The 10,267-nt window shown below is 38.5% G+C and overlaps 1 protein-coding gene across 4 annotated transcripts; it reads right to left on the bottom strand.

Annotated features, from left to right (window-relative positions):
- Positions 1-2,412: 2,412 nt before the first annotated feature.
- On the bottom strand, positions 2,413-9,564 carry LOC107789892 (uncharacterized). Of its 4 annotated transcripts, none has more exons than XM_016611770.2 (6): positions 9,405-9,562; positions 8,280-8,396; positions 6,556-8,153; positions 3,750-3,872; positions 3,442-3,582; positions 2,413-2,758 (listed from the first exon to the last, which is right to left on the bottom strand). In XM_016611770.2, the coding sequence occupies exons 3-6, from the start codon at positions 8,146-8,148 to the stop codon at positions 2,618-2,620; spliced, it is 1,998 nt and encodes a 665-aa protein (XP_016467256.1). In that variant the 5' UTR covers positions 8,149-8,153; positions 8,280-8,396; positions 9,405-9,562; the 3' UTR covers positions 2,413-2,617. The 4 variants fall into 4 exon arrangements, with proteins under 4 accessions (XP_016467256.1, XP_016467258.1, XP_016467259.1 ...); XM_016611772.2 differs by having other exon boundaries at positions 8,280-8,383; XM_016611773.2 differs by having other exon boundaries at positions 8,280-8,337.
- Between the last annotated feature and the right edge of the window lie 703 nt (positions 9,565-10,267).

Below are 10,267 nucleotides of genomic sequence, written 5' to 3'. Positions count from 1 at the left end.
TTCTGCGCTTAGACCGTTCTTATTTTCCCTGGTGATGGACGCATTAACACACCATATTCAAGGAGAGGTGCCATGGTGTATGTTTTTCGCTGATGACATAGTTCTAATTGATGAGTCGCGGACCGATGTTAACGAGAGGCTGGAGGTTTAGAGACAGGCTCTTGAGTCTAAGGGTTTCAAGCTGAGCAAGACGAAGATGGAATACCTCGAGTGTAAGTTCAGCGCTGAGTCGAGGGAAGTGGACGTGTATGTGAGGCTTGAATCACAGGTCATCCCAAGTAGAGGCAGTTTTAAGTACCTTGGGTCGGTTATCCAAGGGGGAGGGGAGATCGACGAGGATGTCACACACCGTATTGGAGTGGGGTGGATGAAGTGAAGGTTAGTATTTGGAGTCCTGTGTGACAAGAGAGTGCCACCGATACTCAAAGATAAGTTATATAAAGCGGTGGTTAGACCGGCCATGATGTATGGGGCTGAGTGTTGGCCTGTTAAGAACTCACATATTCAGAAGATGAAAGTAGCAGAGATGAGGATGTTGAGGTGGATGTGTGGGCACACTAGGATGGATAAGATTAGGAATGATGATATTCGGGAGAAGGTGGGCGTGGCTCCCATTGATAACAAGATGCGGGAAGCGAGGCTCAGATGGTTCGGGCACGTTCAGAGGAGAAGCCCAGATACTCCGGTAAGAAGGTGTGAGCAGCTGGCTTTGGAGGGTTCGAGAAGAGGTAGAGGGCGGCCTAAGAAGTATTGCGGAGAGGTGATCAGGCAGGACATGGCGAGGCTTCAGATTTCCGAGGACATGGCCCTTGATAAAAAGCTGTTGAGGTAGAGTATTAGGGTTGTACGTTAGGAGGTAGTTGAGTCTTTCCTTAGTTCGTACCTTTGTGAGGCTACTTTGGTAGGGTTTTTGTCTGAGACAGCTAGTTGCAATGTTGTGTTTTACTACTCTTTCGTTTTTCATAGAGCCGAGTCTATTTACTAGCTAGCGTTTTTGCTTTTGCACCTATTTTCTGGCTTTCATGATGTTATTTTTTCTTATGGTATTTGTTGGTAGTACTGATATTGTCTCTTTTTTTCGTCTTCTTGAGCCAAGGGTCTTTCGGAAATGGCCTCTCTACTCCTCGGGGTAGGGGTAAGATCTGCATACGCACTACCCTTTCCAGATTTCACTAGTAGGATTTTATTGAGTCATTATCATTGTATAAAGTTTTGACCAAAGCTACTAAATTATGATGAACACGTAGCAAGAACTCTAGCACCGTCTTTGCCGTAGTTTACAGTTAGTTCCATGAATTCTAAACGTGCAATCCCATCGTATTAAAATTTAGTTCCATGAATTCTAAACGTGCAATCCCACAGTATTAAAATTTAGTTCCATGAATTCTAAACCGTGCAATCCCACAGTATTAATTGCAATACCAATATTTATTGCTTATTATGAAAAAATAGGTATATCCAGAACGAAACAACTAGCACTTACTAAGCTATAGTGTGATTCTCCTATCAATTCACAATGGCCGGGACAATGTAATTTCACCAAGGAGGTTCAAAATTTAATATATGTCAAAAAGTAATTTTAAACTATATATGTGCTTACTATAATTTCTCAGCAAAAGGTGGTCAACCGACCTAAATTGGCAAGGTAAAAAGCTTGTCAACTCTCCGAAGTGAGCTAGGTCCGGATAAAACTTAAAAGTTAGTTCCTTACCTCCACCAGACAAAATCCGACTTTTTATTAACAGTTATTCAAGGCCAGCTTATGCACATCTTTACTATTTTACTACTGTCTCCCACAAGCACAAGCATTCACTAGTTTCTCGAGTGATAAGCAAATGTTGATGAAAACAGGAAGTTGAGTTCAAGTTTGGAGCACATGGCATAAGCCAAAGATCCCTGAGATGACTCTAAAAGCCAACGAGATGATTCTCGTTAAACCGAGCCTTCCTCAAAACAAGGAAAACATAGGTACCGAGTAACTTTATATACCAACACTTAGGTATATGAAAGAAAGATCACCTATTGTTTTTGTCTCCTCTAGGATTTGAACCTCGTCTCAAAAGTTTACACCTCTTCATTGACTACCTGGCCGCATCCTTTGGTGCCTTCCGACAAAATCTAATTCCTAATACTCCATTTTTATCCTATTCCAATAAGTACTTGCTGTGTTTACAAAATTCTAAGTTGACCAACACTCATAATTGCTCAACTTGACCTTAAAATCAACTTAGATACCAAAAGAGAGAGAAAAGGAAGATTTAACTTATTAAAATAATACTGTTAATCAGCCTGTGCATTGCAGCTTATTGCTTGTGGAGTGGTGTTATAGTTACTCCATCACATATTCAGTGACAATTGAGAGATTCTTTAATTTTATAGCTTTTGTAAAGCAATTCCTGAAAGCCACCTCAATCCTGAAAAAGTACAATTGTATTAACAAAGACAATAAAGAAATGACAAAACTATACCTGGAAATGAGAAAACCTTTCTGCAGTTGAGTGCAGCTTTCCACATGGTGAGAAAAATTTAAAGCATTGAAGGCCTATTCACAAAATTTCCATCCTAAAAATAAATCTTTTGACTGGAAATATACTACTTTTATCTCCTATGTTCATTCCTATAAAGTTGGTAAATACTTGTCCTTCATTCGAGAAATAAGCTTAAATTTCTCCTCAGCTTCAACTTGTTGTCGTATATCAGATTTTGAAGCTCTATCTGGGTGAAATGTCAGCAACGCTTTCTTGTAAGCAACGCGCACCTGAAAACAAACATTTGTCCTAAGTGATCTCTCTCATTTTATTACTGGGACTAACATTGCAACACTACAGAAACCAAAATAGAAGAAAGAAACGACCACAAGAAGTACATTGTAACATGAATACAAATACAACCCTGAAAACCACAGGTAAAAACACAAGAAATGAGAAACAGCCATGTTACAAGAGCTAGTTAATCCTAATAAGCAACACGTTGAATATGAGCACAGAGTGGAGAGGCAAGTCTAAATTTACAACAGCCAACGCGATATAGGGAGAAAGATAAAATGGGTAGATAGATCAGAACACGAAACCAACACTGGAAAGGAATGACAGCTGATCTGATGCACAGATATGAAATCTTAGACTTGCAAGCCTGAATACACATACTGTTTCAATATAACTGCAGAGAAGTGCATCGACTTACATAGTAGATTACTTAACAGTTACTGAAAAGAGAACTTTGCAGTTTGCATCATGCTAATTAACTCAGTTATCTGCACAACTTAATGCAATCAGATTTTCTAAGTTGCTAATGGACTTTCATTTTTGTTTCAACTAAAAAGATCATATAATTGGTAAGAACAAGAAAGCTCATCAACCGCAAATCAGGATAATAGCAAAATAAGAATGCCAATCTTTCTTAAAAGATATGTTCCCTGTAAGACAATGAGTGTAAACAAACCTCATGACTAGTGCCACCGCCGACAGTGATTCCCAATCCGCGCAACATCGAAGCCATATCATGGCATGTCATTTCGAGCTTCCTAAGTTCCTTTCGAACTTCGGCTCGTACTAGCTCCTTCAAGTTCATATTCTCTACGTCCTAACAAAATTCATCAGATGGATTATATACTAGGAAAATCCAAGTATGCCATAGTCACAAAACAACACAGAGGCAGCATAAGTTGCATGAAAGAGACATAAACAAATATAATATAAAGACTGTGCAACACCACGCAATAGACAGCAGAAGAGGCCAAGTTGTGATACCTTTTTTTGAGTTTCTCTTATTTCCTCCACACGCTGCTTTTGTCTCTTCTCCATTTCTAGTAGACGCATACTTTCAGCCTTCTTTCTTTTGAGCAACAGCTTCAACTTTTTGGCTTCTTCTGCCTGAATAGGTAAAAAACACATCAGATAACAATACATCTGTGCATACATACACAAGTCTTATTGTCTTTTGGCTAATTTTGCTTTTCTCTGTGGTTTTCACTTTTTTATCAGGAATTCTATAACTTCAATCTTAATCAAAGTTTATGGTTTAGAAAACCATCAAACTAGCAATCTCGCCAATTACAAACCAAAAATCATACTGTAAGGATCCCCTGATATTATTACATCATGAAAGACAAGAACGGCAATATGACATGAAAATAACTTATTATCACATGACCCACATGATGTTTCACTTCTACATCCAAAATATTTTTTATATAAATAACCAGAATGGGTTATCATATAAAGAAATCTATTATTATTTTACTATTATTTTTATTTTGTACGATACTGGCCTGGAGCCTTGGTGCAACTAGTAAAGTTGTTGCCATGTAACCAGGAGGTCACGGGTTCAAGCCGTGTAAACAGTCTCTTGTAGAAATGCAGGGTAAGGCTGCGTATAATAGACCCTTGTAGTCCAGCTTTTCCCCGGATCCCGCGCATGGCAGGAGCTTCGTGCATCGGGTGCCCTTTTGTATAATACTGGCCTGGAATGAGTTTATATAGAACAACATAGTTAGTGAGGATTCATATACCAGAACACCAACTTGTTTGGGATTGAGGCGTAGTTATACCGGGTGTTGTATGAGCATGAAAGGCTGAGAAGGGGGACTGCTGGAAACCGTTGCCTTCTGGCTGCATACTCAAACCCCCGGCTATGACGGCATCAAGACTATCCTTTGAAAAAGAAACGCTTAGTTTGACTAGACCAATTCCCCTAGGGAAAGAAATTGGCCAGGGAAGGCAAAAAGGAAGGTTTTGTTGACCTTAAGAAGAGGAATCAAACTCTAAACACCACCCCAACCCCCCCACCCCAAACCCCGCGTCACTGACAGGATGAAGCAGAATATAAATACATTTTTCTTTTCTTTGATCTTCACCCAGCACCTTGGCTTGATATTACAGCCAGAACACTAATGTTTTTCCTTGATATTTCCGTCTAATGTGCTGTATATATTTTTCGATCTTAAAAGTATCAACAGTAGTGTGCATTTTGTGGTTACCGCAGTTGATGGGAGTGGAGGGCTGTGTGTGGTTACACGGGTTGATGGGGTGCAGGTTGTGTGTTGTAGACCAGGTAAGTGGCAAGTCAAGGGGAGTTTGTGAGGTTTGGGCATAGGGTATTGGTAAGTGGCTCCTGGTGGTTGGTATTAGTTTGGGCATAAGGTATTGGTAGACCTACAACTTACCCGAACTACAACACATTTATGTGGTATTACTTCTTAAGTCGTATCAGATTCAATATTCACATCTCAAAAAGGCTTTGGTGCAGTAAAAGATAGATTAAAAGCATACAAATGACTCTAAAGTTTAAACCCATTTTAAGTGAGAATAGGACCAGAAAAGATTCATTAGAAAAGCAGTGTCCATTTCTGAAACACAAGCATCAAAAGTGTGTGAGCAGCATAACAGACAAACAGTATATATCTCCATTTTGCTAAGTAACATTTGTTAAAGTAGTCAGACGGACTACCCCGTCAATACTTCTTCAATATGGCATACACAACTAAACAAACCATATGTGGAACAAAAAGACATGTCCGTACTTTAAAGTCCCAACGTAGTGTGTAAAGCGTACAGTATTGGATTGGTTAGTGTTGTCAAAGGCTCATTTTAGCACCCTTAAGCCCTGAAACTCAGTTAATTCCAGGTTGTGCGCTTCACCTCACTTAGGTGACGCTTAAGTGTACGCACTAAAGTACTAAGGCATGCGTCTCAATGCCCTTCAACTCTATCTTTAAGAGGGCAATACTAATCAAAAGATAGAGTTAGCAAAAGGATACATTAATTGTAAAAAAAGTATTAATTGTTAGTGACTAGGAATAAGAGATTAAAATTTTAATAAGAGAAAACTAGCACCAAAATACATAAAGCTACATCTTTTCTAAATCAAGAAATTTGAAACGGATTTTAAACTTGATTGACATGATTGTACTTCATATATTTCAGTTTAGCGTATCTGTTCTTTTGTTCAACTAGTTATTGTTTGCCTTTTTCTCAGAAAAAAAATATATCGTTTATATTTCTTCATCAGTGCCTTTCTTTGTGAAGCTCACCCTTTAATTCCGCTTTGCACTTAAAAATCCCCAAAATATTTCGCTTTTGACTACTCTCGAATTTGGAGATCCAACTTCTACAAGATATAGAGGAAGATTTTTCTTCTCTTTTGTGATGAATATAAAGGGGGAAATTTTCACACACTCCGCGGCATGTATATATTTCTAGTTTTCTACATCAACTGACTACTTCAAGTTTCTAACTATTACAAACACAATACCGGCAGTTAATCTCTTACATACTCTTACTCTATACAACTTGGCTGTAATATTTTCGTTCACGCGCATGGAGCAAATAGGCTACAAAGAAGCACATTAAGATCAAAAGTAGAGAACATTTGATCAATTATGGCATTCATGAGATCAAATTATTGGAGCAGACCTCGATTTCACCAATACCTTGATAACTTTCATAAGAATACAGCAGTCAAAAGATCAACAGGTTACAGAATAATGAACACCGAATGCATAACAGAAAACCACATCTCTACAAAAACTAGCAGGAGGCAGTAAACATGACAGACCTGAATCGCTAACGCTCTTTGCCTGGACGCAAGTTCTTCCTCCAGTGCCTTTTTGTATTCGGAAGTCTCCTTCATCCTTTCTCTTTCGGTGGTAATACAGTTCTCAACACAACCTTCCACATTCTCACCATCTTGGACATTCACGTCATCATGCCTTTCATCCTTGTGTTGGCTCGTAGATAAAGATTCAGAAAGACCCTCCTCCAGCAAGGAACCTCTGTTACTAGGTTGTGTTTCATTATTGTGTGCATCTAATTCTGATGTCCTATCAGGAATCCATTTCCCATTTTCCTGATCGACACATTTTTTGCCGCTGATTCCTGAGCATGATGAAGCTCTCGTGCAAATAGAAGACTCTCTAGGATTAACTCTGCTGCCATTAGAATAGTTGTGTTCAGGATAGTATACAACAGATGATCGGGTAGTCCTTGGAAATCCTCCAGAAAATAAATCCTCCTTCTCATTGAAACTGACCCTACTGGTTTCATGTCTTAATTCTTTTGAGAAATGAAAATTATAATTCTTAGCCGTCTCCTGACACTTTTTACCATTATCAGTAAAAATATATTGTCTCCTACCATTTTCAGTTTCAACAGCACACTGATGCTTTCCAAGAAAAGGTTCCTCCTCTGCTACCCTATATTGTCTACAAGAGAAGTTCCTGTCACCACATGAAACAGGTTTTTCCAAACAAGGTCCTGGAGCTGGAATACTCCCTTCATTGCCTTGCTCCGGGTGCTTCTTTTCAAAAGGATTCTGCCGATATTGAGGGGGTATACTGGGATAACCCTCTTCAAAGTTCTCCTTTCGTGGATCTCCTTCGTCATGGACATCAGCCATACCAGAAGTACGACGTGATTCGCGTGTTGAGTTAGGAGATAGATCTTCTTTGTCAGTAGAGGAATTAGAGTAATCAGAACAGGATGTATGCTCTTCACTCTCGCCAGGGTCAGGTTGAATTCGAACACCGGATGCACTATTGATATCCCTAACACCAGATTGACCACTGCTATACTTTTTCCTCTTTAACGAAGCTTTCTGCCACTGCTCTCGAAGCTGTCCAGAATAATCCTCCATGAACTCATCATTTTCGGATGAACTACTCTCTGAATCAGATGTCAAACCATAGCGATTTTGGACAGGAGCTTTTCCGGAGTAAGTTCTTTTGCATTTTGATAACTTCACTGGAGGTATTTTTTCTCGAACAAACTGACAATCATCACCAATTTCATTTGGAGGTTCTTTAGCACTTTTCGAGGTTGAGCACGCTCTCATGCTAGGGGAAGGGTCATGAAAGAAGTGGAAGGCATTTTCTACACCAAATTCAGGATATTCATTCTCACTGCTTTCGTCATCATCGATGAAGATTATGTTCTTCAAAGGAGATCTTCTTTTGTCTTTCTTTGCTGAAGTCTTACATTGAAACTTTTTGGGTGTGGATTCAGGCACATCAATAAAAATAACATTACTAAAAGTATCACTATCGACATCAATCAGAACAACATGATCAGCTCCTGCACGATCATTGCACCTCCTCAACGTGCTCCCAGTAATGGGTCTACCATGAGACTCACCTAGAGACACCCCACTCATTGTCTCTGCAAAACGGACACAAATGCAATTTAAAAATAACTCATTGAGGTCATATGATCGCAACAAAAGGACGAGCAAGAAGGAGCTCGTGTGACAAACAAGCATAAAACTCAAAGAGCAGTAAACAAAACCTGGTGAGAGTTGTGATCAGACCAACTTGTGTGCACCTCAACTAATCCACAACGCAGCCTACCATAGCCCACAGCACATGCATCAGACAAACGGGATGCTGCAGCTGGAATTTGAACCTAAAAGCTCCAAGTTATTTGCATATTACAGTTATTCCCATATTACTAGCTCTTACCAGCATCTAAACATTATTTCCACTTCTGATTATCCCCAAACACCACATTCTATGTCCCACTCCACCCAGTAGCAAAACCATAATTTTGTACAAGGGGATTCAAAAATGTCACTCCAGGGATTTGAACCTATGACCAAAAGCAATTTTTGAACTCCCTTTCGCCACTTTACTAGAAGTATTTCTCCATCCCAAGGAGATTCAATGGCATATATATAATAATAAAAACCTAGTAACTAGTTTTTACCATATTTTCCTCAGCTTTATATCCAATCAATTGTCGGAAACTATCATAAAAAAGCCTTTTTCTTAGGTAAAACATTCCACAACATCGCACCTAAGGGTGTGGCCTAGTAGTCAATGAAGTGGGTTGAGAACCATGAGGTCTCAGATTCAAATCCCAACAGAGGCAAATACATTAGGTGATTTCTTATTATCTATCCAAGTCTTACCCGTAGTGGGAGGTAGCAGGTATCCCGTGGAATTAGTCGAGGTGCATGCAAGTTGGCGTGGATATCACGGTTATCAAAAAAAAACATTTCACATCATCACGAAGCAGGGCCTAACTTAATTGGTGTATGCTGTTTTTTTTTGCAGCAGAAAACACGAAAATTAAATGTTTAAACAGCAACACAGTTGAAGCAATTACATGTATAACAAATAAAATCACCACTTCAACAACTAAGCAGAAATATATCCCATGCAGCCCAAAGGGTCCATAGAACATCCAATTTCTTCACTAAATACAAAAGCCTAAATCAAATATAAAATTTAAAAAGTACCCAGATAAAAAAAAACCAAGAATAAAAAAACCCAAGTTCGAATTAGGAAATAAAACCTACAAAACTGATTAATTTAACGAAACAAAGAATACCCAATTCCACAATTACTTGTTATAACTCCAAAATGGGTTTTATAAAAGACATAGTAAAATTGTAATTAGGGAGAAAGTTACCTTTGATGAGGAAATAGCAAAAACCCTAAGAAGCCAAAGTCATGGAAATTCAGAGAGAAATTGGTGGAACGAAGAGGGAAATCGAAAAAGTAAAATACAGACGGGGTTGGTTTTTATTTTATTTCTTATTAGTAGTGTAGTATATTTTCCTCTGTTTGGAATAAATTTAAGAAAGAAAAAGAAAACAGCTTTATTAGTAATAAGAGACGGGAAATTTTGAGAAAAGGACGACTTTTATTTGGTTCTTGTTATGAAATAAAGACTACAAAGTAAAGACAAGTATAGAGAGAAACTGATATATTATTCAAATTCAAATTGATGTACATAATGAATTGAAATCTCTTCTATTTATAGAAGAAAGGAAGCTGCTCCGTAAGCTGCTACTACAAGCTGCTGTGTAAGCTGCTACTACAAGCTGCAGTGTAAGCTACTATAAGCTGCTGTGTAAGTTGCTAGTACAAGCTGCTGTGTAAGCTGCTACAAGTTGCTGTGTAAGCTGCTGCTATACCAGATATGGATAATCTTCTACTGAGAGCAATATTTATCCATAACGGAGTACTGAATGGATAAGCTTATTATACCCGGTATGAATAATCTTTTACCGGGGGTAATGTTTATCCATAACCGGGTACTGAAAAGATAAGCTTATTATACCCGGTATGGATAAACTTCTACTGGGGGTAATGTTTATCCATAACCGGGTACCGAAGTGATAAGTTTCTTCAGGAAGCTTATTTCCAATATAGTACTAAATAGATAAATATATTTACGGTGGAGTCCCATATGGATAAGCTTCTTCAGGAAGCTTATTTACAACAGAGTACTAAATGAACATCCATAATATAATATATTTATAACACTCC

Source organism: Nicotiana tabacum, chromosome 20 (assembly GCF_000715075.1).
Source record: "Nicotiana tabacum cultivar K326 chromosome 20, ASM71507v2, whole genome shotgun sequence".
NCBI lineage: Eukaryota > Viridiplantae > Streptophyta > Magnoliopsida > Solanales > Solanaceae > Nicotiana > Nicotiana tabacum.
The sequence above is the reverse complement of the archived record's forward strand: the minus strand, read 5'-3'. Positions and strand labels throughout refer to the sequence as shown.